This window comes from Musa acuminata, chromosome BXJ1-5, assembly GCF_036884655.1.
Source record: "Musa acuminata AAA Group cultivar baxijiao chromosome BXJ1-5, Cavendish_Baxijiao_AAA, whole genome shotgun sequence".
Lineage (NCBI taxonomy): Eukaryota > Viridiplantae > Streptophyta > Magnoliopsida > Zingiberales > Musaceae > Musa > Musa acuminata.
The window spans coordinates 20718833-20745588 of NC_088331.1; the positions used below are offsets into that span (position 1 = coordinate 20718833).

Consider the following 26756-nt stretch of genomic DNA (forward strand, 5'->3'; position numbering starts at 1 on the left):
GGTATTGACTTTGAATATATTTTTTCTCTTATAATTAAAATTTCTTCTATTTATATTGCTCTTGGTATTGCTGTTAACTAGGACTTGGAGGTTGAGTAGTTAGATATGAAGACAATTTTCCTTCATGGTGATTTGGAGGGGAAAATTTATATGGAGCAACCAAAAGACTTAAAAGCTAAAGGTAAAGAGAACTTTGTCTACAAGCTGAAGTAGAGCTTGTCTGGGCTAAAGTAAGCTCAAAGATAGTGGTATAGAAAGTTTGATTCAATTATGACAGAAAATTGATACAAAAGAATGGCTTTAGATCATTGTGTGTACATCAAATGGTTTGGTGAAATTTTTTTTATTCTCTTACTTTATGTTGATGACATGGTTATTCTTGGGAAAGATATGTTTACAATTGACATGTTGAAGAAGATATTGAGTGAGTTTTTTGTAATGAAGACATGGGGCCAACAAAGCAAATACTGGGCATGCAGATTTCCCGTGACAGAAAAACCAAAAAGATTTAGTTGTCATAGGAGAAATACATCGACAAGGTATTGGAAAGGTTCAGTATGAGCAATGCAAAGCTAATTGGTTCTCCTCTTGTAGGTCACTTCAAGTTGTGCTGAGAACAAAGTCCATCAAGTGATAAGGAGAAGGAGAAAATGCGAAAGGTTCCTTATGCTTCAGTAGTTGGAAGTTTAATGTATGCGATGGTATGTAGAAGGCCGGACAACGCATATGCAGTTGGTGTTACTAGCATATTTCTTACAAATCCAAGCAAAGAGCACTGGGCAGTAGTGAAGTAGATTTTTAGATATCTCAAAGCAAGCTATAAGGTTTGTTTAAGCTTTGGATGTGGACCACCTATGTTGACAGGTTACACAGATGCAGATATGGCAAGAGATAGATATGAGGACGTCCACTTCAGGTTATGTGCTTACTTTTGTAGGGGAGTTACGTCATGGCAATCTAGATTACGAAAGTGTATTGCTCTCTCCACCATAGAGGCAGAATATATTGCTGCTATAGAGGTATATGAAGAAATGTTATGGATGAAAGAATTCTTACAAGAATTAGGGTTGAAATAGAAAAACTATGTAGTGAATTGTGACAGCCAGAGTGTCATCCATTTGTGTAAGAACCCAACTTTTCATTCCAAGTCAAAGCATATAGATGTCAGATACCACTAGATTCGAAATATACATGAAGAGAAGCAGTTACAGCTTCAAAAAATTTACACAGATGATAACGGAGCAAACATATTGACAAATACTTTACCAAAAAAAAGACAGGAGATATGCCGATAGCTAGTCGACATGACTTCACATTGAAGAGTCATGAGACAGCCTCCCTTATAGGCTGAAGGAGGAGGTTGTTGGGCTGATAGCCCACTAGATTCAGCCTATAGTGGGCTTGTACAACCCACAGCCCATCTCCTCTCTTAACCTAATCCTAAATCATATTAGGAGAGTATGGGGGCTGCAAAAAGAGGAGAAAAAACTATAGTAATGAGGAGAATACTATAGCCACATGATTCCGAAGATAAGGAGCAGAACAAGATAGAAAAATAAGAGAAAGAAAGGAAAGAAGACAAGGACAACGTAGTGAGACTATTCTTAATCATCCAGTAGTGTTTTCATCTCAAGTTAGATTAAATCTATAGTAGATTTTTCCTGTGATTACTTAAGGGAGAATTTGGATATTGTGAATAGTGACATGATCCTTGGATCCCAGTTATTCTCTTGTGATTATTGCTAGGGTTTAGGGCAAGAGATTGAGATTTATATATTTATTATTCTCATAGTGGATTATCTCTAGTTTGCCTTATGGTTTTTACCCTTCACTTTGGAGAGATTTTCCACGTAAATCTTAGTATTCTATTTGATTGTAATTCCATTTAATTCCGCTGCATGTTATGACCTACTAGTATTTGTTCATATATAAAAGTTTATTTCGCTTTATATCCTATCAACTAGTATCAGAGCAGGATTGTGGTGATTTAACTTTTGTGTTTGAACATGGAGGCCAGTAATATTTTTCGCATGATTAGTTGGAATGAAAACAATTGGATGATATAGAAACTAAGAATAAAAGATCTCTTGTATTGCAAAGATTTATATGGACCTTTGCAGGGGGATAATACAAAACCCACAACTATGATAGATGATGAGTGGAAGAGGTTAGATTGAAAAACAGTTGGGTTTATTCGATAGTGGATTGATGATAGTGTCTTTCACCATGTTTGTACTAAAAGTTCTGTATATTTTCTTTTGAGAAAGTTGGAAGGCCTCTATGAAAGAAAAACAACTGGCAACAAAGTTTTTTTTATTAGAAAACTTGTGAACCTAAAATATAGAGAGGGTGCTTCTATTGTTAAGCATTTGAATGAAATGCAGAGTATATCACTAACTAGTTATCCTCTATTAAAACATCTCTTGATTATGAGTTGCAGGCATTGTTACTAAAAAGTAGTTTGTTGAATGAGGAGTTGAGAAGAAAGAATTCAGCAACATCTCAGAATGATTCACATGCACTTATCTCAGAGAACAGAGGAAGGTCAAAGTTTAGAAGCAGTTTACGCATCGGTAGAAGCAAGTCAAGATCAAGAAAAGATATTATTTGCTATAACTGTGGTGAGAAAGGATATTATAAGAATCAATATAAATAACATAAGAAGAACAAGAAAAAGGAAAAAGAAGTGGAGTCTACAAAGTCAAAGGATAATACTACAACTACAGTGCAGGGTGGTGATTATTTGATTTTGTCTCCTTCTGATGATATTTTTTTCTTGTGTGTGTAAGGATCTTGAGTGGATGATTGATATAGGCGCTTCTTATCATGCTACACTACGGAGAGAGTTTTTTTCTACATATAGGTGTTGAATCTCGGATTTTGATGATGAAACCAATTAATAATTATTTATATTTTAATTTACGTTTTGAGTGATGCAGGATGCTTCGATCAGGATGAGATAATTAAAGCAGGAAGAATCATGTTGTGCCGGGGGAAAACATATTAGAAGATTGGATGTCGGGCTGGAGGATCAATCGACATATCGACAGAAGGCTTCGAGCCGTGGATTTGGGCATCGGGTCAAGAAGAGCGGATATTACGCTAAGGATATCGGAGTTATAGAGTCAACTGGTCAATTGGGCAATAGGCTGCAAGAGAGGACAATGCGCCTAAGAATCGGACGAAGCGTCGAGGGACAAATGACATGTCGGATAACTTGATTAATGCTTAGTATTAATTGTCTAGATCGAAATGTGTTTTACATGTGCAGGATTAACTACGATAGCAAGGCATGTAGCAAAATGAAGTCCCGGAGTCAAGGACGCGATTTCGTTGGGAGTTCGAGAGTTCTTCGGAAGTCCGGACGTTCGTAGGAAGTTCTGGCAAAACCAACCGAGAAGTCTCGGAGCTTACCAGAGAAGCTCATTGAAACTCGCCAAGAAGATCATCGTGAAGTTCATGAGCTTGCCGGGAGTCCACCGGAACATTGTCGAGAGATCGTTGAAAGTTCGCTAGAAGCTCAGTAGAAGAATATACTTACGGACTTGTTTAGCTCAAATTATGTCTTAGATTTCGTAGTTAGTACGTAATTAGATTTGGATTTGGGCTAACCCAATTAGGGGCCAGCTAGGCCCATGTAAGGATTGTGTTGGGCCTAATAAGAGGCCCAAATAGTGCCCCAAGAAGTCTCACCATCGTGGTACAATCTTCGAGACTATGTCAGGCGGTGGTACTGCCAGTCTGAGCGGTGGTACCACTAGTCTGGGCGATGGTACCTCCCAGCATTGCCCCCAGGCGGTGGTACCGCCCATGCCCGGAGAACCCGGGATTGGAAAGTTTTAGGCTCCAAGTTTGAATCGACTTGAAGTCTATAAATACCCCTCATCCTTAGTTAAAACACATAAGCATAGAGAGTTCAAAAGCAAAGAAACACTACTGCAATCTCTTTAGAAATTCCCTCCTCCAAGTCTAAGTGTTAGAATTATGTTTAAGAGAAGAGAGTGAGTGCTTGTAAAGGTTATCTCCTAAACTCGGTAAAAGGAGAAGAGGAGTGTAAAAGGTGATTGGCCTTTGTCTATTGAAGGAAGGCCTCTTGTGGAAGCCGATGACCTCGTTGGCGGAGGAAGTCAAAAGTGAATATAGGTCACGTTGACCGAACCACTCTAAAACTGCCGTGTTCTCTGGTTTGCATTTTATTCTTGCTATTACCTTATTGCAAACCTCTTTAAGTTCTTACTGCCTTCAATTCATTTATGAACGTGTTTCAAGTTAAGATATTTCTGAGATCGGTTTTTAACATAAATGGTTTTATCGAAACGAGACTATTGAAGATGTAATTTTTACCGCTGCACTAATTCACCCCCCCTCTTAGTGCTGACTCTTGATCCTAACAATTAGTATTAGAGCCTCGTTATTTCTTATTTGGTTTAACACCCAAAGAGAAATGACTCTTTTCGATTTTCAAGAGGGTCACTCTCTCATTCGTCCTCCCTTTTTTCAATGGGACAGACTACACTTATTGAAAAACTCGAATGAGAGTTTTCTTGCTTTCTTTGAATCTCGATTTATGACACATAGTCGAATTTGATTTTCGAATGTCTTCTCTTCTAATGAACCATTGGAATGATTTGGAGAAGAAGACATTTTCCTTAAATGCTAGAGCTATGAACGCTCTATTTTGTGCCTTAGACAAAAACGAGTTTAATGAGGTTTCTACTTGTGAAACGGCTTTCGAGATTTGGCACACATTAGAAGTCACACACGAAGGCACAAGTAGAATAAAAGATTCGAAGATTAATCTTTTAATGCATGATTTTGAACTTTTTCATATGAAACCAAAAGAAACTATTGGAGACATGTACACCCATTCACAGATGTTGTCAATGGTTTAAAAGTGCTTGGTAGAAGTTTTTCAGATTTTGAACTTATAAACAAAATTTTACATTCTCTTAATAAGAATTGGGATTCAAAAGTAAGGGCAATACAAGAAACAAAATATTTAAATATTTTTCCACTTGAAGAACTTATCAATTCATTGATGACATATAAAATGGTGCACAATGCACAAGATGAACATAATGAACAAAACTACCTTCCAAAGAACAAGAAAGATTTGGGACATAGAACAATTGAAGACCACTCGAGCATAAGCTCAAGTGATGGTGAACTTGAACTCACTAAGAAATTTAAAAAATTAATAAAATAAAAATTAAAGAACAAAAAGAATGCAACTACTTGGTTTGAACGCAAGAAGAAGAACACAAATGAAATAAATCGAGCTCCTCCGAAGATGAGGAGAAAATCAACAAAGGCGAGATGGCAAACTACGCCTTAACAGCTTTCGACAATGAGATAATCAAAATCTCCCTAATTTATTTTGAAATTACATGATGCTTTTCATGATTCATTTTTTAAAAATTTAGTTTAGAATTAATTTTCTTAAAAATTACATGTTTAATAATGAAAATAAAAAAATTAGGAATCATGCTTATCATTTTAGTAATTTTGAAAATAATCATGAAAATTACATGTTTATGATAAACAAAACAATTTTGATTGAAAATATAAAATCATGATGTTTTAATGATGTAATAATACAATAAAAGGTTAGATATAAATCTAATGCTTGTACACCTAACAAGATTAGTTTAAGAAGCATTAATGTATATCTTGATGATTTCATGATTTTGATTAAAGATGATTTATGTTTAATGAAATCATGCTGGATGATTTTATACTATGCATGAGACTTTGAAGTTATTCATGATGAAATATTACTTTTTCAGTGTTAAACAAGATGGATGGTTCTCATACAAAAACTTGAGTATATTGATTTAAAATTATGCTTAATGAGTTTCTATTTCGAAATTATGCACGATGATTTTTGTCTTATTGATCTTTGTTGCAATGAAAGTTCTTTTTCAATTTTTAAACAATTGATGCATGTTGTTATGTGATATAAATAAAAAAGGACATGCTTGAATGAAATAGATCACATAAATTGAAACAACTAAAAAGATGAAAGGTTTCTCCTTCAAAAATTTATTTTTCTTACTTTATCGATTTTTTTCCAAAAAAAAGGAGATTAATGAAAACATGTATATTATGCTTTTATGAATCTCTTGAAAATGATTTTGATTTGACGATTTGAATTTGAATGAGTTTTTATTCAAATCATGATCTTGATCTCTTGGACTTATTTAAGATTTTTTTTTAAAGATCTCTTCTTGTAATTTAAGAGGTCTTATCTTTTATGATATGATGTCTTTCTATTTATGGCTTGTATGACTTGAAATGTTTTAGAATGATGCATCCAACACTATTATTTTTCCCTTAGATAAAAATATATGCAACACTATGATTTTTTAAAATAATGTGAAAATCAATAATTATCATTTTCTGAAATAATACTCTAGAATGATGATTTGGAATCATGCATGTAATGATGATTTTATATTTTATATACATGATGATTTGGTATTATGTATGTAATACTTTAACTTATGATAATGATGATGAAATATTTGTGATAAAATAATTATTTATCTTTGTCATCTATGCTATTTATCTTTAACTTGTATGACTTGAATTTTCATCTATGCTATTTATCTTTGTCATAATTTAAAAATTGATGTAAAGGGTCTTCCCTTCTTTTTGACAATGACAAAGGGGGAGCAAAATATGCTAGAAAGCAAATTTGCTAGCTAATACAATTCAAGAAGAAAGCAAAAATTCAAGAAGATGCAAAAATATGCTATCTTGCACATCGCAAAGAAAAGCAAATATGCCAACTTGCATATCTTTAAATTTGCTAGTTTGTATGTTGTAAAACTTACATATTTCACAAAGTAAATGTTGCTTTCTTAAACATCTCTAATTTGCTAGCTAGCATGATGTAGAATTTGCAATCATGAACATTATAAAGAAATGCTATCTTGCATATCTCAAAGAAAAGTAAATATGTCAATTTGCACATCTTTAAATTTGCTAGTTTGTATGTTGTAAAACTTGCATATCTAAAACTTGATAGCTTGAATGTTCTAAGTATGATGTAACACTTATTAAATTTTCTAGCTTTAAATTACATAATGATAAAATTTGATATTATGTTTTTCATGCAATGAGTTAAACTTATATTTCCAAACACATGAATAGTTGAACTTCTCCTTTTTATTGATGACAAAGGGAGAGAAGTATGTTGATATCATGCATGATTTTATCATGACATGTTTGCTTGAATTTTTAAATCCAAGAGTTATATGCCATATTGATAGGGGGAGTTTGTTTAAACTCCGGGAGTTAAGATTAACTCCATCATCGATTAGTTGTCATCATAAAAAAGGGGGAGATTGTTGAATCTCAAAATTTGATGATAAAACCAATTGATAATTATTTATGTTTTAATCTGCGTTTTGAGTGACGCAGGATGCATCGATCAGGATGAGACAATTAAAGCAAGAATAATCATATTATGCTGGGGGAAAACATGTCAGAAGATTGGACGTTAGGCCGGAGGATCAGTCGATGTATCGACAGAAGGCTTCAACCCGTGGATTCGGGCATCGGGCCAAGAAGAGTGGATATTGCGCAAAGGATATCGGAGTTGCGAAGTCAACTGGCCGATTGAGCAATAGGTCACAAGAGAGGACGAAGCGTCGAAGAATCAGACGAAGCGTCGAGGGACCAATGACATGTCGGACAACTTGATTAATGCTTAGTATTAATTATCTAGATTGAAGTGTGTTTTACATGTGCAGGATTAACTACGATAGCAAGGTATGTAGCAAAATTAAGTCCCAGAGTCAAGGACGCAATTTTGTTAGGAGTTTGAGAGTTCGTCGGAAGTTCTGACATTCGTCGGAAGTTCTGGCGAAACCAGCCGAGAAGTCTCGGAGCTTATCAGAGAAGCTCATCGGAACTCAATAAGAAGATCATCACAAAGTCCAGGACTTACCAGGAGTCCACCGGAACATTACTGAGAGATCGTCGGAAGTTCGCTGGAAGATCGCCGGAAGAATAGACTTACGGACTTGTTTAGCTCAGATTATGTCTTAGATTTCATAGTTAGCATGTAATTAGATTTAGGCTAATCCAATTAGGGGCCAGCTAGGCCCATGTAATGACTATGTTGGGCCCAATAAGAGACCCAAACAGTGCCCCAAGAAGTCTCATCGTCATGGCATAGTCTTCGAGATTGTGTCAGACGGTGGTACCGTTAGTCTGGGCAGTTGTACCACCCCTGGCAAGGTGTTAGGCGGTGCTACCACTAGTCTAGGTGATGGTACCGCCCAGCACTGCCCCCCAGGTGATGGTACCACCAGACCTGGGTGGTGGTACCGCCCAAGGAAGTGTTAGTGTCAGACTAACACTGGGTCGTGGTACCGCCCAACGCAGGCGGTGGTACCGCTCGTGCCCGGAGAACTCGAGATGGAAAAGTTTTAGACTCCAAGTTTAAATCAACTTGAAGCCTATAAATACCTCTCTCATCCCTGGTTAAAACACACAAGCATAGAGTCTAAAAGCAAAGAAATGCTGCTGGAATCTCTTTAGAAATTTCCTCATCTAAGTATAGAAATAGATATAGATATAGAAATCTATGAATTTGTTATGTTTCTTACATATGCATATAATTATTTTGACATAAAATTTTATTTTTGTATTTTGCATATGTTATGTTGTATGGTTATGCTTGCTAAAGAAGATGTAGGACAAGATGTTTACCATTAAATATTTTATATTAATGATTATAAAATATTATATCTATGACATGATAAATACTCACCTAAATAAAACTATAAAAGCTTATACTTGCTGAATAATTACTTGCATATAAGAATATTAGTACCTCGTTCAAGTGATTGGGTTGGAAAGTGAGCATATAGATATATACGATAACCTATAAACATTTGTATATATATAACTTTTAGACATATTGTACAGGCATACGCTTTTTTTCCTACACTCCTATTATCATAAAAGAACTGAAAAGTAACATCCTACTTTATTTACACATATAAGGATGATATAGATGAGCTTACGAGCAAGGTGTTACATTGATAACTGATATATTATTTTTTTTTGGATTAAATCAAAAATAGTGTATCGCATAAAAGGATGGTTCGAATACTTTGAAATCTTTATGAAAGTTTTAAATTGGACCCAAATGGATATCTATTATAGTTTTAATAATTTTAAAGAAATTTTTGATTTTTTGATTTATTTGAATAAATTATGTAATATTCTTTTGATATTTGAACTTCAAAATAAATAGACAATCTATAGTAAAAATTTGGTCAAAAAAAAAGTTAAGTTATGATATCTAATGGACAGTTTTTGGGTTTAAATCAAATTAGTGCATCACTCAGATCCAAATACTCTAAAAGTTTTACCAAAGCATTGCATTGTTCTTAGATGAACATCTATCATATTTTTCTTATTTAAAATTATTTTATTTTTTATTTATTTAGAATCTGAAAAGTTTATGGTTTTCCTATTTTCTCTTTTTTTTTATTTCCATCGGAATATGTTGAATCTATGTAATGTTTTTGATGCTTAAGAATAATCTTTGGTAAAAATTTAGCCTAAAAATGCTGTGAAGTTTTCATGAAACCTTCGAATGACACCTAGATTCACGTTCATAACACTTTTTCTATTTTATGTTTTTTTTTATATTTTTTGTTATTTTCAGCATCTGAATAGTTTGAATTTTTTTTTCTAATCTTTTAAAAAATTTTAATTATAACAAAAATATGATCTCTCCACACAATATTTTTAAATCGATTAGAAAACTATCCTAAAAATTTGGTTCACAAAATTTCCTAAAAATTTTCTAAGCCCTTTATATTTTATTTTTAAAATATATAATTATTATAATTATATTATTATTTACTTTATAGTTAATTTTAAATGTATTAACTATAAATTTTATTTTTATTATTTTATAATTTACTATATTTTATATTTATTTATTATTTTAATAATAAAAATGATATATCAGTAATTTATTTAATATAATTTATTTTTGATATTAGGATGATATATATTTTCTGATTTTTTTTGTATAAATTTAAATTTTTAAGGGTTAAAATTAGTAATTAAACTATTTTTTAAAAAATAAAAATAAAAATAATGATCGGACCTTTCAATTTTATTTTTTATTTTCTTAAATATTTTTAAATATTATTTTTTAAAACGGATAAATATTATTATTATATTACTTTTAACTTTATAGTTAGGTAAATTAGTTTTAAATTTATTATTAAAAAAAAATTAATCGATATATATTAGTAAATATTTTGAACCTTTTCACGTCTTAGATTAATTAATTGAACCAATTTAGTTATATGGGTTAGTTTATTAAAAAGGTGGATAGAAAAAAAAATAGTAACTTAACTTTTAAGGAGAGAAAAATAATTATTTTTAAGGAAGAAAAAAAAAAAGATAAAACTCGTTGGGGGATTCTTTTGCTATTTTGAAAATTTAGGATTATCTATAAAATGTTTGATAGTTGAGATGTTTTAAGAAATTTTTTTTAAATAAGAAATTCTCTGTTAAAATTTCTCAAAACTTGGATGGCTACGCGTAACAACACGTTTTATACCGACCAAAACGTGAATTTGATAGGTAGTCTTGCCTGTGTGATCCCCACGTATGAGTATGAAATCAATCACTTACTGTTATTTAGAATTCGATGATAACGCTGCTGGCCACCGTCTGATCCACTTTCCTGGTGCTTCGTGTCCGTGTGGTTATTGTACAGGCCGGAGTGGATCCCACGCCTAACCCTCACGCTTACTTGTTCCCAACACCCCCGAACTCGATCCCCTAGTCCGTCGCTGCAACCCTTCGTCACTGGCGGCCTGGGTATGGAAACCGACGACGTGTCCTCATCCGCCGCCGCCGCTCCTCCTTCTCTTTCCCTCTCCAACCTTTCGAACCCTAACTCCAACTCTAATGTCTCTGTCGACGCCTCGAAGCGGAAAAAGGCCGCTGCCGCTCCGAAGCGCTTCGTGAAGTCGCAGATACCGGAGTCGATCCTCTCCGATCCCGCCATCAACTCCGCTGCTGCCATCCTCCCCTCCAACTACGACTTCGAGGTCCACAAGACCGTCCACCGCCTCGCATCCGCCGCCTCGCGCCGCCCCGCCCTCCAGCTCCCCGATGGCCTCCTCATGTACGCTCTTCCCCTTGCCGACATCCTCCTTTCCGCCTCCACTCTCTGCCTCGACGACGTCCTCATCCTCGCTGACCCCACATACGGCGCCTGTTGCCTTGATGATTACGCCGCCTCCGCCCTCGCCGCCGACCAGCTCATCCACTACGGCCACTCCTGCCTCGTCCCCGTTCCCTCCTCTCGCCTCCCCGTCCTCTACGTCTTTGTTAGCATTCGCGTCGACGTCGATCGGCTCGTCGACGCTGTCCTCTCCACTTTCCCCGCTTCCTCCAAACTCGCCCTTGCTGGCACCATCCAGTTTGTCTCCGCCGTGCAAGCCGCAAAATCCCTCCTTTCAGCCGAGGGCTTTGATATCACGGTTCCGCAGGCCAAGCCGCTCTCTGCCGGTGAGGTTCTGGGGTGCACAGCCCCCACAATCCCCAGATCCAAGGGGATTGAGGCCATCGTGTTTGTGGCCGACGGCCGGTTCCACCTTGAGGCGTTCATGATTGCAAATCCTGGAGTCCCGGCATTCCGCTACGACCCATATCTTGGGATCCTCGTTCTTGAGGAGTACGACCATAAGGGCATGAAGACAGCAAGGAAAGACGCAATCTTGGCAGCCCGGGAAGCCAAACGGTGGGGTGTCATCCTTGGGACGCTCGGGAGGCAGGGCAACTCCCGAGTCTTGGACAGAGTGGTGGAGCACATGGAGGAGAAGGCACTGGAGTGGACCGTGGTACTCATGTCGGAGATTTCACCTGCGAGGATTGCTCTATTTGGGGACTCCGTGGATGCTTGGGTGCAAATTGCATGTCCTAGGCTTTCGATCGACTGGGGGGAGGGATTCACCAAGCCAATGCTGACAACATTTGAGTTAGACATTGCGCTGGGATATGTTCCAGGTTGGTGGGAGAAGGAAAGGATGAGAGTATCAGATAATTTTGATGGTGAGCCAGTCGCTAGGAAAGAGGAGACTTGCTCAACTTCTGGTTGTTGTCGGGCTAATTCATCCGGTTGCAATTGCAAGAGTGATGATCTACAAGCAGATTATCCAATGGATTATTATTCACAAGATGGAGGGGACTGGAATAGCTCATATGCCAAAAGGAAACCTCAAAATAGTGTGGCAAAGCTGCAGAATAAGGTAAAACTTGGTATTAGCATGTTTTGTATTTTTAATTTCTTTATCCTCATAGTTTTGGTTGAAACCCATGCTTAATTCTAGCTCCATGGACATTTTTCCGAATAATGACAGGAGACAAAGGCCTACGGTGGCTACCAACATTGGTCACAACCCATATACTATTATCTACAGAAATGACATTTCATGATACATGAACGTTTTTTAGTTAGTGCCAAGTCTGATCTGAAACATCATTTGTGGTTGGCAGATATGAGTTAGTTGTTTCTATAATTTTGATATTATCCAATTTGGTTCTTCATTCCTTTTTGAAATTTTGCACTCTCGAGAATACCACATATGGTTTTTTTTTTCATAGTTTAGCCGCATTTTTCAAGTAACCGTACCATCTATAAAATGCTCCATTTACTATGTGAGAAAATCCCGACCTTTGTGAATGCTTCTGCATGTTTTGTCTTCCACACAATTCTTGATGATTTTATCCAAGTTTTGGTAGTTTGAACTTATTCTTTTGTCGTTCCTTTATGTGTGGTTACATCTGATCTCTTGTTCAAGTCCAATTCAAGTTCTTGTTTTTACTAGGAACATTATATTCTGGCAGCTTTACACTTGCTAAATTCCTATTGATACCCAATAATGTTTCTATGATATCAGTACTTGGACACACTTCTACTCCGTGTCCTCCATCGATCTTATTCTGTTGCCAATGCATGTTACCTTTTGGTGACCCTTTGTTATAGCATTCACACTTCAGATCTTTAGGGTTAATTTGTGTATAGATCACGCTTATGAATCTCAAAATCTTATTCAACTGAGCTTCCACAGAAAGAAATAAGTAATTTGATTTGGTTTTCTAGTCCTCTCATCACTTATAAATGATTGCAGTTTGCATGGGAATGCATGTTGGTGCTCACTGTCTTTGTGAATGGCATATAAGGATAGAACTCCATTGCTACCTTAGTGCTGAAAGTTGAGTTTATGAGAAAAAGGAAAATCTTATCCTTGGATATTAGCAAGATCTCTGTCTGTGGCACTTTGGTGATGCATGGCGCTCGTAGATATTTTTGTTTTCTTTTTTTTTTTAGTTTAAGAGATGGTCAGAGTTTATTAGTGAGACTCTTCCCTGTAAATCAAATCTGAGTCCTTCAGCAGGATCCATGCAATGACCTTAAATTTTACTTTTCTGTGGTGTTGGTGTTCACTAATATTTTGAGGACTGCACGCCAAAAAGAAAAATATTTTGAGGCATGCCACATGATTCCGAAAAATTAGCTGAAAGCACAGTTTGTTTTGTAAAATAATCATCTGTAGCAGTGCGTAATTAGAGATACAAAATGAAATTGATTTTGGTCCATGCATACGAAGATATGCTTCTCATACTAAATGAATATGTTTCTTTACTTCTGTTTGTAAGTCAGCTAGTGATGAGCAGCACTGTTTGAAGATTGTACTCCAAAATAGCTATTAGAAAATTATTTTTAGTTACTATAGCTACTTGTTATGCATACAACTCTGACAAGTGATTTATGGAAACCTCGACATTTAAAAGCAAATCACTATTATATTTGTGATTTTTATTTCTCTGTGAGTTGGTGATGTAAGTAGCAGGATCTCTGTTTTTTTTTCCTGACATTTCGGTAATGCATGCATGGCATTCCTAAGCACACAGAGCAACCCGAATTCTGCTAAATTGTTATATGTAGCTTCTCATTGTTCATTCCCCTACTTTATTGGCAAACTGTGTTACAGGGGGGTCAATTGGAATTGAGAACATGAGATGGCCAGCAATTAGTTTCACGCGCATTGTATCTGGATTAAAATGCTGGGAAGATCTACTTGGTGATGTTAGAACAAACTATGGTAGTAGGTGTGGAAGTACCCATCATGCTGGGATCCAAAATATAATTGTTTTTTACCGCAAAAGCTCTCCCATCGGCCTGTGAAAGTTTTCGATGCATCGAAGATCCATATATCAACGTTGGACCTCCATTTCTACATCTGAGGATTCATTGGAATTTCTTGTAGTTTTATAAGGTAGGGATTGTTATTATTGTTTTGAAATAAAAGTTTGCACATTTTGTTTACTGTTGCATTTCAAAATTGTTTATTAAAGTGGTAAGTAGTGAAGGGAAGCTGAGTCCGATACATCATAGTCAGAAGACTAACTGCTTGGATGAACCTTATTTTCCATTCACCTTAATCTCCCTCCCCAAACTAATAAATTAAGAATACCATGAAAGTGTAACCAAACTTTTGACTTGATTTCAACCTAAACTTATACATGAGACATACTAATCGGCGTAACCAAGCACTCTAAATGTGAAATATACGTCACGCTATATCAACAGGTGACATTCCAATCAACTATGCTGTATCAACCAACATCCTCAGTTATAAATATTTCAACACTTGAAATATTTCTCTAATCAACTCGCGTAGGCACGATCAACCTCGTTCTCTCTCCATCATCTAATCTATTTCGAGAGTTGGACTTGTGCATCAAAATGGATGTTTTGAAGCACCTCGAGTGATCCCAAAGACTCCAGAAACACCTCGAGCAAGACAACTCATAGCATAGGTTATGCAAATCAAATTGAATTGTTCAAATCAAATTGAGTTGGTTAACTAGGTTTATGATTATACTTTACAATGGTTATAAAATATCTACTAAAATGATTACTTGTGGATCCGAATGAAACATTTTATCTAACATATTTTATCTTTTATATGTTTTAAGGGATCATAGGAGCTTTCAAAAAAACTAACTTTTGCAAACGAATACCCAAGAATACTATATGATTATAGCAAGTTCATGACATTTAGTATCAAAATGGGACAAACACACATAAAAACACTTAGAAGACCTAACAAAATTATGTTAAGAACAACCAACATACATAACCATTTGAAGAAAACAAATATTGAGATATAGGAAAACAAATATTAAGAGGAATAACCAATCCTTCGTGGCCTGCCACCAATATCATTCGAACATTACTGAAACATTGATCAATGCTTGTCCAACAGTTGGCCTCAAACATCTACCTCCAATAGTGGGTCATCTAAAAGAAGCTGAGGCACTTACCTGCACACTGATTTGATTTGATTTTATTACAATTCTGGAGCAATCTTGCATTTGTACTCGAGCCTTCATCCTATGTCACCTTTGCGACAACTATTACGGCAGCCTGTGGTTCACATATCATCATGGACGCTCTATCGTCACCACATACAGGCAAAATGTAGCATCAAGTCAACATTATCAATCCTATCAGTGATAACACTGAAAAAATAAACCCATTTTATTCATCCCCAAATTGTGGGTCTATTGAACTAAACTACTTTAAAACACAAGCATCTCAACCGACTCTTGCATCAAAACAATGGCGGGTAACATCAACCTTAAGAGAGAGAAAAGAACTTTGGAAAAAAAATATAAAGAGAAGCCATAAAAAGCTTGTGCATAAATAAGTAAGCAACAAGCTATGGATTTCATTTGACCACCCATAAAATGATCCAAACTACTTCCGAAGAATAAATACACTTTAATACTCTTCCGTAATCATTCCTTCCTCGGAGTAGTGATAACTGCCTCCATAAAGCGAACAATATCTGAAATTCCTGGAAACTTACACACACATGATGTACAACAGAAGATTTATTTAATAGGGCATCATGAAACACAAGGATCGCTGATAGTAAAAGAAATTTGTTATTGCAGGCTTCAAAGGCCAATGATGGGTAAGTTAAAAGTACTAAACACATAGGTAATGGGGAAAGTTGAAGATGATCTCCGCTATCTAATGAAAGGATACAAGAACTGCTGGTGGACCATGCCACGTGGGAAGCTGATGTGATTATATGGCTTATTCCTTAGAAAATGAGAATTATGGTTTGCCGTATTTGAACTTGGATGAAAAAATTGTTCTGTTGAGTTGGCTCTTCTTGACCATCACAGCCAACAATTTGAGTTGTGTAATTTAAATACATTTGACTTTTCCTATAAAATGTTCCCTTGAATTGTTTTTCTGAATCATTAAGGAAAAAAAAAGTGAGCCAATTATAGACTAAGAATCAAAATAGATAATTATTGGAAGGCATTACCATGAAAAAAATTCAGTTAAGAAACTAAAGAAAATAATAGTCTACTAGAGGAAGTGACCAATAACATATCAGATGTTTGCCACTTACATTGAGTAATTCCACAGTAGTTTGATAAACCCAATAAAAGTCCTACTAGACATGTTTGATTCGCCACCTGCGTTTGCAAACAACTCCTACATATTGGTTCACTAAGAATGCACTTGGAGGTGAGAGACTAATACCATCTGCAAATGAAAGCAAAGTCACTTAAAATTATTACTCTTCAAAAACAGTCAAAAGAAACTTGTGATATAACACAGAAATTAATACTATTTAGAAAAATTCTACTGATTGAAATAAATGCTAATTAGCAAGAAAAATGATAGGCGATGGTAGGAGATATGTTTTAGGATAATTTTCTGAAATCCCTAGTACCTAACATTTTGGTCCTCGGTAAAGTACATCATGCAAAGTGATGAAGGAAATCATGCTAATAAATGTGAGCAGAGCAGTCTTCAACACTTATGTAAAGATGTATATGTACATAAAAGGATTGTAAAGCACTGATACATGTACACCTAGAGAGAGCAAAGATATGAATTTTTCATTCAAGATTGTGTTGTACCAAAAAGACAAGGTTCTGGTAGTGGAATCATATGAAATTAACTGCGTACCTCTAAGCAACAACATTTTCTGTCATTTGCTTTCAGAGCTCAGTTGTCTTCCTAACAAAACAAGCCCTATTGAAGTAAATACTGATAAAGCCGCAGATGAATAGAATAAGGCAAGAAGAGCTCCCCTTAGTGACTGAATGCATAAACCAAATTCAACAGAATCAGGTCTCATACATATTATCAAACGACGGGAAGTCCAAGTACAAACAAAACAGAAAAATTGGCATATCAAGCACCTTTGCCAGTAACAATGCATTATCATTGGCATATTCTAAGGAGCTTTCTGGTATGTTTTCGATGCCCCGACTTATTTGCCATGAGAGGATCCTAAAATAATATCCAAAAATTAAAAGCAATAGAACTGATTGAAATAAAGTATAACTGCACTTGATGAAGTGATCATGAATCCCACAAAACAGCTGTTAGATGTGGTCACCGCATAGGTGGAGGCTACCGATGGATAGCTGAACAGTGGGACTTGCATCACAAGAGTCCCAAGATAATGCTACTAATATTGTGTAAACAATGAAGTTGTGAACTTTACCCAAACACTAAACCAATTCCAGCACCAATAAAGGCCTTTTTCGAAGTCAACTCAACCTGCAATTCACCAAACTGAAAAAACAGAATTATAGATAGCTACTCTTCACCATTTCATACAGATATTAGATGGGTAAATTTGCTACATAACCAGTTACCTTCAGGGTCCTGGTTTCCATTTTGGGCTCCACATCCCCTGTAACCACTGGACCTCTAGATAGCTGCTTTCCAATTTTAATCATTGTTGTGGCAATCTGCAAAACTTCATTACAAGATCCTTCCATTATCATAGAATTGGCACCAACAACAAGGTGAGAGATATATGAATGGTTAATGACATCTCACATTAATAAAAATTATAGAAAGGTGTTGCTATATTACTTAATAATGTCATTATACAATTTGGTACTCCCTCTGTTTTGTGGAAATCTAATAATTCACCAAAAAGAAAGAAAATCATAAGAAGAGCCATGTCAGCATTGCAGATTTGTATTCCATTTAATTACCATAAATGCATTCTGTTGACATAATAAGCTTCCTATACCATAAAGCATAAGATACAAAGGCTTCAATATTTAAAAGTAATTCATTTTGTCTATTCAAAAATGTTCATGATAACCAAAACTAGCAATAGACTATTGAATGGTGTCACCCGGTGCTCGCCTAGGCGCCTAGGCGAGATGTGGCCCAAGCACCCAATTAGTGGGATGGGCGGGCAAGTTCAATCAAGCGCGGCCCAAGTGCTCACTTGGGCCCAAGCACTAGGCGCCTACCTGATTGATCTATGGTTCAATTGAAGCAAATGGTCTCACGCTTAAACACCCCAAACCACCCCCCCACTCGACCTATGCCCTAAATGTAGAATAGCTCTTTCTCCCTAGCGTTTCCTCGATGCACGACGACTAACTTCATCTCAATCGACAACAGCGTCTTCCTCCAATGAGCTTTGCGTCCTCCTATCTGAGCTTTGCGTCCTCCTATCCATAGGTGAACAACGGCAACAGCTTCTTCCCTCCCAATATTTCTCTCTTTCTCCTCCTCCTACCTCTACACCGGTTCATCACAAACTCCCGCCTCGTCGCAGCCCCCTTTTCCCTGATCCCTCTTCACCCTATTGTCGCAGCTCTCCCTGCCCCTGCTTTCAGACCACAGCCCCCTATCGTCCCTCTTTCCCAACCACCTAACAAAACAACCATGCAACCAAGCTCCTCTCATCCAACAGTCAGCAACAATCATCCAACAATCATCGACAACCATCCGACAGCCATCCAACCAAGCTCAAGATTCTGATTCTGTGGACAAGGTAAATGTCAGTGGTAAGAGAACATCAGGTAAAAAAGGAAACAAAATTATTGTTGCTAACCCAAAAATTCCACAAACGAAAGGACCAATGGATTTATATATGTTTCAAGAACCAGATAATTAGTGCAAAGTCAAAAAGGACCTAAGTTAAGACAAATAAGTATACATGATGCTTATAATAAGGAAGCAAGAGCTAGAACAAATCAATACATTGCTTGTTTCCTTTATGTATTCCCTTCAATAAAGCCTGATTAGACAGTTTTAAGCATCTGATTGAAGCAATTGGAAGATATGGTTCTAAGTTAAAGCTTTCAAGTTACCATGAGTCAAGAGTTTCATATTTGAAAAATGACTTGGATTACACAAATAGACTAATGAAGAGACATAAGGAAGCATGGGCCAAACATCATTGTTCAATTATGTCAGATAAATGGACCTATAGGAGACAAAGAAAAATAATTAATTTTTTAATCAATTATTCACTGGGAACAATGTTTGTTAAGTCAATTGATGCATGAAATATGAAGAAACACCATTTAATTAATTTTTTAATCAATTAATTTCATGAAATATGAAGAAACACCATTTGAATTACTTGAAAAGTTTGTTAATGAAATTAGAGAGCAAAATGTGATTCTAGTTATAACAGACAATGGAAGCAATTATGTTTTAGCAAATATGATATTTTAAAATATTTTGATTATATTACTTTTATGTTTTGAAATAATTATCATTTTTATTTTTATTTTTTTAGGAAAATTATGACAAGCAAAAAGGTCACACTTGTATTGAACTCCGCGTGTGACACATTGTATTTATTTTATGTTAGAGAATATTAGAAGATTTCAGATATCAATGAGGCATTAGAGAATGCAATCTTTGTTATAGGTTTATATATAATTATACCAGGGCTTTGAATATGATAAGAGAATTTGCAATTAATACGGAATTGATGAGATATGGTGTCACATGACTTGTCACTTCATTCTAACATTGCAAAGTATTCTTTGGCAAAAACACAATAGGCAAAAGAAGCAAAATGTAAGAGAGCAAGTGTTATCATCCCGGTGCTATCATTTTCGAATCTTATAGCTTATGCATTAAAAATGATGAGCCGTCTTGTTTGAGTTCTTCAGCTCATAGATAATGAGAAAAAGCCAATAATAAAATATATTTATGAGGTTATGGATAGAGCTAGAGAAACAATTCAACAATCTTTTGATGAAAATTAAGAAAAATACACTGATATCTTTGCAATCATTGATAGAAGATGGGAATGTCGACTTCATCATCCACTCCATGCAGTAGGACATTATTTAAACCAAGGTCTTCAATTTCGAATAATACCATCCGATACGGGCGGTACATACCAGTCCGTCAGCAGACCGATACACGGATTGCCCGTCGCCTTTTATAATATATATATATATATATATATATATATATATAAAATAAAAGGCGACGTCGCCTTTCCCTTCTCCCACACAGGGCGATGTCGTCTTTTATAAAAATATTTATATATAAATATATATATATATAATAGTTTTTTTACTTTTATATATATAGGGGACATCGCCCCGCTTGGGGGAGAAGAGAGAATATATATATATGTATGTATATATATATATATATAAATATATATATATGTATATATATATGTATGTATATATATGTATGTATGTATATATATATATCGAATGGTATACCGTTCGGTATACAATACCGTACCGTACCGAGCGAATGTCGAAACTCCGGTACGGTATGATATTTCAATCCTTGATTTAAACCCAAAATTATTTTATAAGAAAACCCTACAATTGAGTTTGATATAAAGTTTGATACAAAAGTTATATCTAGGTTATATCAGCATATTGCAAGAATGGTTCTCAGCATTGAAGTTCAAGACAAAATCACAAATGAGTTATCTTTATATAAGAATGTTAAGGGTCTGTTTAGAATTCCCAAGGCAATTCGATCGAGGGTTACTAAGTCCCTAGGCATTTATAATTTCATATAATTGACATTATGTAAATTTTTAAAGTATGTTATTATTAATAGTTGAATTTACATTTGCAACTATTTGGTGGGGCTTATTTAGAAGTAAAACATCAAACTAGTAGCAATTTGCTACAAAAATTCTGAGTTTGACTTATAGCAACGCTATAGGTTGTGAGCGAAACTAGGGTGTTTTCGAGAATGTAAATATATAATAATACTTTAAGTTTAAATAACTTATTCTTTTTTAGAGATTGATACAAATAAATGGATCTTTAATTTGTATGATATGATAGATTCATAAAAAGAAAAGAAATCGACTGGTGCATCAACAATTACATGATCTTGTGTACATTAAGTATAATAAAGCATAAAAATCTCATTATAATTTGATTGGATGAGATATGGGTACAAATTTAAAAAATACCAAAGATGATCTTGTTTTCTATAATGAAAATTTAACATGGGAAAATGTAGCAAGAGCTACAGGCATTGGAGAAATAAAAACATACACAAGATAATTTACGGAACAAAGATAATGCAAAAGCCACAAGCTCATTGCCTATAATTATGGAAGAGGAGGAAACTTATTATAATGAAGATGAACAAAAGGAATATAAATCACTTGACGAGGCAGAAGAAAAGACGATGAACTAAATTTTAACGATCTTTGATATTAATCTTGTTTTATTTTGCTATTTTTGTTCTTAGATATGGACAATATAGTTTAGTACTCTAAATGAATGCAACATTAATGTGTTATTTTCGTTTTAGTTTATTTTTATCAATCATGATATATATTTTTAAAATTATAATATTCGGAAGCACCTCACTTTGCTCATGGAAGTGCCTAGCGCGTCAAAGGCTCAAACAATTTGGGACCTTAGCGCTTTTTGGCACATGATGTTTTTAACTACATTTACCCTTAGCATCAACTGAATTGGTAGGCATTCTTCCACATTTCTTGAATAGAAATGAAAGACAGATTCATCTTTAAGTTCTTTTCAAAGAAAGCTAAGGGGTTACTCATCTTTTACTCCTCTTCCAATCTTGGAATCCATAAATAGTAATAACCTGCATTTGGACTTTCATTTCTTTTGGAATTCAACTGCAAATTCCATCTTTGCTCTTCATGCCTCCTTTCTCAACCTTCCTTTATTCTAGCTCTAATCCATGGGCAGTCTCATCCTTCTTAACACACTAGCTATGGACTTCAACTCCAAACTCCATCTTTATACAATATGGTTATACTTTATATTCTAGTAATTGCATAGTAGTTTCATGTAATGTTTTATCTTTTGTATTTCAGTTTGATTTTCTTTGGAACAAAGAAAAACAAATTTTTAGTGTACAGTATTTTTATTCTATCAAAGGTGTATTGTATGTTTTTATGTGTTCCTCCATTTTATGCTTTGAAACTAAAGTATTTTTGAAAATATTTCTAACTCCATCAATCAGTTTGACAAATTCTGCCAATCCCTAATGTGATGCCTCTATCTGTTCCAACCCCAATATTAATCTTAGGCACTACATGTGGAACATGGCCATTCATACAAGACTATTTTTCATAACTTGGTTGCTGATGACTATACTTGGAAGCATCAAAAATAAATTCACAATCTAAGCTTTAACCTTTTGTGGCTCTCCATCAGCATACTGTCCCATTGCCTGAAATCTCCTTGCAGCGGATACCAAGCGTTTGCCAAGTGCTGCACCCAACAAAAGGAGAACATAACAAACCGTGAAAAAGAAAGGGGGTAATAAACAATTCAGAAACACTAACTATCCATACATGCTTTGACATTTTTTGTCAAAAAGCTCTCCATTGACGGCAGCTGCCTCGCTAGGCTATTTGAAGTCGAAGTGTCAGCTTGTTCCCATGCTCTGGAAAGATTTAGAAGCAAGTCGCCCACCACCTCACCACACTGTCATTTTGGTTTAGAACATTTATGGCCTTTTTCCCTGAGTCGATTCAAACAATTCTCCGAACACTCGACATACAGCGGCATCATCCTTAAACATAAAGCGAATAGAGAAAACCTAACTCTAACACACTGGAGAGAACCACTTACGTCATCCAAGACAGGCCCGTTGGAGAGATCAAATGCCGCATCATTCAACTTCACAAAAAAGAAAAACCAGCACACAGATCATTGCATTATCTGACCTCAAGAACAAATCGCCCTCACTTACATCAAGCCGGAGATCGCGAGGAAGACTGGATAGATAATCCGGAGGGAGAAGCAGACAATCCTGCAGGGCATCGACCACCAGAAGACGACATCATCTAAAGAACCGAAAGCCTGAATAAAGGAAAAGGTTGGGGAGGATATCTCTCACGGAGAGCTCTCGGAGGAGGGGGAGGAGATCATCGTCGTCGCTTCCGCCTTCGCCGCGGCCGCCGCCGTCGAGGGATTTGGAAGAATTGGACTCGGCGAGGGCGGATGAGACGATGAGGGCGCGGTCCTTCGTGGGCGTCTTATTGGAAGAAAGGGATTGGGAATGGTGGCGGTGGGGATTTGGGGAATAGATGAATAGGGCGAGAGTGGAAAAGAGCGATGTGGGAAGACGAGAAGGGGAGAAGAGGAGAGAAGCCATTGGGAGCTCTCTTTTGGTCTCGCGACGCCAGCCAAGCAAACACTCCGCTCCCAATCCATTTATAAGTTGTACTCTACACGCCTTTTTTTTTCCCTTTAGAATTGTTGCAAATTCCTCAAAAAGAAATATATAATTTCTGTTATGTCAATTCAGAAGATATTCTAATTAATTTGTTTCGAGATACTATTTTTTTTATAATTAATTCAGAAGATATTCTAATTAAATATCAAAAAGATTGTGAAAATAATAGGTAACTGTAATCATTCCTCCATCTTTTTCAAGAACTCAATTCTTTTTTATATTGTTTCAAAAGGAAAATCTTTTAATTGAATTTAATTAATTCAAATATATTCCATGCTATTTAAATTTAAACTAATTAATTATACATATGCTTTATTTTTGAATTTAGTTTGAGATCTTCTTAAAATTAGTGCTACTACAAGTCACATATATTATGTATATTCAAAATTTCTCAAAAAATTCTATTAGTGATTCACTACATGGATTGGTTTGCAAGTAGATGTTTTTATAAGCATTTTGATGCGATGACACTAATGTGATATCCATTTGACATTATACATAAATTCATCTCGATTTAATGTCCAAAGGAAGAAATGCATTCATCGAAAGGTGTTTACAAGAGAAGACTTGTCTCAAGAGTATTTATTATCCTTGTTCTTTTGACTGGCCAGGGCCATATGTTATGTTCATTATGAAATTAGTGCATTCTAACATAAAAAATTCTTCCCAAAGAAATAAATTCGTATCAGCATCACTGTTGTTGAATCATAGCATCCCAAAAACTTTAGTAACAATATGCGTGTGTATGTATATATAAATGTCTACCATTATCACTATTATCTCCATTGTTTGTACTTGAATCTTTGACAAATATCTGATTGAGAATGTCATCAAGCTTTAATATTCAATTGATAGAATAATCCTTTTTTTTTTAAGGGAGATTGGAGAGATTGAGAAAGAAAGAAAAAGATAGTAACAGAAGAAAGATGAGGTTCCCAATGGAATTGTTGAAATAAAGATATCGTTAGACGTTACTACTTTGTGTCCCTTCAAACTATATAAAAGCTCTTTTATCTAAATCATCACGGTCCAATTTGATGATATAACTGATTCATTAACTTATAATATATTTTTGAATTATTAGTCTAAAATATTTAAGTCGAGATTAAATAATAGTATATCAATGATGTGAGATTGCATTAGGGGTATTACTTAGTCTTTCAATAAAATTAGTTTCACAAGATTCAGATTTGTCAGGTAAATATTAAATTGTCTCTCCTCTTCCGCATAGTGTTCCAAACAAAACTCCAAATTTGATGAATGTATGATTCTCACATTAGAAAATGAATGGATGAATCTCACCTCACTCTTATTAAGTTAAGGGGAGAAAAGTTCCCCCATTAGAGAGGATAGATAGGATCCAACAAAATTCTCCTTTAAAGTGAGGCCATATATCATTTTGAATGCAAAAATAGTATATTTGCATGAAAGCGTACTAATTCAAACCAAATGCAAGCCTCACTCCATCCAAACAAACATAATGTATTTGCATAAAATAGAAGCATAGTAATTCAAACCATATGCAATCCTCACTCCGTACAAGCTAATTGTACCCTTTTTGTTTTTTTTGTAGCTTTTGCAGTGTGTAATCTCAGTGTTGGAACATGACAAATGCAAACTTGAAAGAAGAGCAGAGGAATCTCTCTGCAGCCCTTACATGTTAGAAGAACTTGAAGTCTATCGAAATAAATTTCTTGACCAAAACATGTGTGGCCATCCTCAAGATTTCTTGCCTAGAGCTAAGCTAATCCGCATTTCTCGACCTTCCAACTCCTGCACATTTTGGAACAAGTAGAACTAACAAGTCAGCTGTATCTTGTTGATTTGCAATCAAGCAGGTTAATTTATGGAGACATCGTAAAGAGTCTTTTTAAGGTTTGGGAGTGTTGGAGGAGAGGCTTAAACAAACAAGAGAAAGAGTACCACTCCGTTGAGAGTTTCCATGGCGTTATCCATCTCCTCCTTGGTGGAGTAGCACACGAAACCATAACCCCGGGATCGACCGGTGTCTCCGTCGTAAAGAACACGAGCTCCCACCACGTTTCCATGTTCCTGGAACACTTGCGTCAGGCTCTCCGTTGTCACTGACCATGACAGATTGCCAACGAAGAGCTTGTGCTGGCTCTCCGGGTACAGTGGCTCCTTAGCCTTGGGTTTGTCCGAGAAGTTCACCCTCAGTGTTCTCCCACCATATTGCTGCAACGCACAGACACACAGATATACAAATGATGCTCATCATGTTTGTTTGTGATCTATAAAGCACGGGGTTTGATCGATGGAGATCAACAATGTCCTTACGCTTCCATCAAGATTTTTTATCACTTCCTCGCAGTCTTCCACGGTGCTCATGGTCACAAACGCGAACCCTCTGCTTCTTCCGGTCTCCCTGTCATAGAGCACCTGAATCATGATTCAAGTGTTAAAACATGATAGACACAAGCAATTAATGATCGTGGCACAGATGAAGGCTGACCTCCACTAATTCCGGGTTGGCGAACTCCTGGATGATCCCGGCCAGCTGCGCGCTGTCACAGTTGTAAGGCAGATTCCCGAAGTAGAGCTTGGTGTTTTGAGGGGCAGCCGCGGCCACCGTGTCTTCTTCTTCTTCTTCTTCTTCTTCTTCTTGGGCTGCCACTGCCGCAGTGGCCTCATCTTGTGCCACCGCGGCGAAGGTCCTCCGGTTATTTGAAGGGACGAGCGCATAGAAACTCTCTCTAACAAGAGTTAGAGACGAGTACTGCCGTAGGTGTGGAGGACGAGGAGAGGCGAGGCGAAGGAAGATGTCGGAGGAGACGAGCTTGGAGCCGAGGTGTGGGGGGATGGTGGTGGAGAAGCAGGAGACGGCTGCCGCAGATGCCATTTGGAGTGCGATTCGAGTCCTGTAAGGGGGAGAGAGAGAGAGTCGAGGGTCATGAACAGAAGAAGGAAATGGAAGATGTGATAATTAACATGACGTGGAGGGGCTGAAATCCAACGAAGAGAAGAGAAGGGATAAGGTTAGTTTTCCACCTTGGAGAGGCTTTTGATGATACTAAAATACTAGAGCTCTTCCCAAATCACGCATCTCACCCTTTTTTTAATTTTTATTTTAATAATTATATATTTATTTTGTTGATAGAATCAATTATTTGATATTTGAATGAGTTAAGCAAGCAGCTTAGTTGAGTATATTAAAAAAATTAATGAT

At 36.0% G+C, this 26756-nt stretch overlaps 3 protein-coding genes across 7 annotated transcripts; 1 reads left to right on the top strand and 2 right to left on the bottom strand.

Annotated features, from left to right (window-relative positions):
• Positions 1–10773: 10773 nt before the first annotated feature.
• LOC135674054 (uncharacterized) lies at positions 10774–14380 on the top strand. 2 transcript variants are annotated; one of them, XM_065183484.1, is made up of 2 exons: positions 10774–12299; positions 14046–14380. In XM_065183484.1, exons 1-2 carry the CDS (start codon positions 10866–10868, stop codon positions 14070–14072), a joined length of 1461 nt encoding a protein of 486 aa, XP_065039556.1. In that variant the 5' UTR covers positions 10774–10865; the 3' UTR covers positions 14073–14380. The 2 variants fall into 2 exon arrangements, with proteins under 2 accessions (XP_065039556.1, XP_065039557.1); XM_065183485.1 differs by lacking the exon at positions 14046–14380 and adding an exon at positions 13182–13999 and having other exon boundaries at positions 10775–12299.
• A 1200-nt stretch (positions 14381–15580) lies between these two features.
• Positions 15581–23523, bottom strand: LOC103985277 (uncharacterized). Of its 4 annotated transcripts, none has more exons than XR_671712.3 (11): positions 23231–23523; positions 23084–23143; positions 22963–23010; positions 22683–22815; positions 22523–22599; positions 17752–17847; positions 17598–17668; positions 17290–17380; positions 17054–17186; positions 16488–16624; positions 15581–15917 (listed from the first exon to the last, which is right to left on the bottom strand). XR_671712.3 is itself a non-coding variant. In XM_009402929.3 (10 exons), the coding sequence occupies exons 1-9, from the start codon at positions 23486–23488 to the stop codon at positions 17076–17078; spliced, it is 945 nt and encodes a 314-aa protein (XP_009401204.2). In that variant the 5' UTR covers positions 23489–23523; the 3' UTR covers positions 16403–16624; positions 17054–17075. The 4 variants fall into 4 exon arrangements, 1 of the variants encoding a protein (XP_009401204.2); XR_671711.3 differs by having other exon boundaries at positions 15581–15924; XR_010513489.1 differs by having other exon boundaries at positions 15581–16324.
• Positions 23524–25035: 1512 nt separating this feature from the next.
• LOC103985276 (33 kDa ribonucleoprotein, chloroplastic) lies at positions 25036–26495 on the bottom strand. Its single transcript, XM_009402928.3, has 4 exons — positions 26043–26495; positions 25868–25969; positions 25493–25765; positions 25036–25342 (listed from the first exon to the last, which is right to left on the bottom strand). Exons 1-4 carry the CDS (start codon positions 26427–26429, stop codon positions 25289–25291), a joined length of 816 nt encoding a protein of 271 aa, XP_009401203.1. The 5' UTR covers positions 26430–26495; the 3' UTR covers positions 25036–25288.
• Positions 26496–26756: the final 261 nt, after the last annotated feature.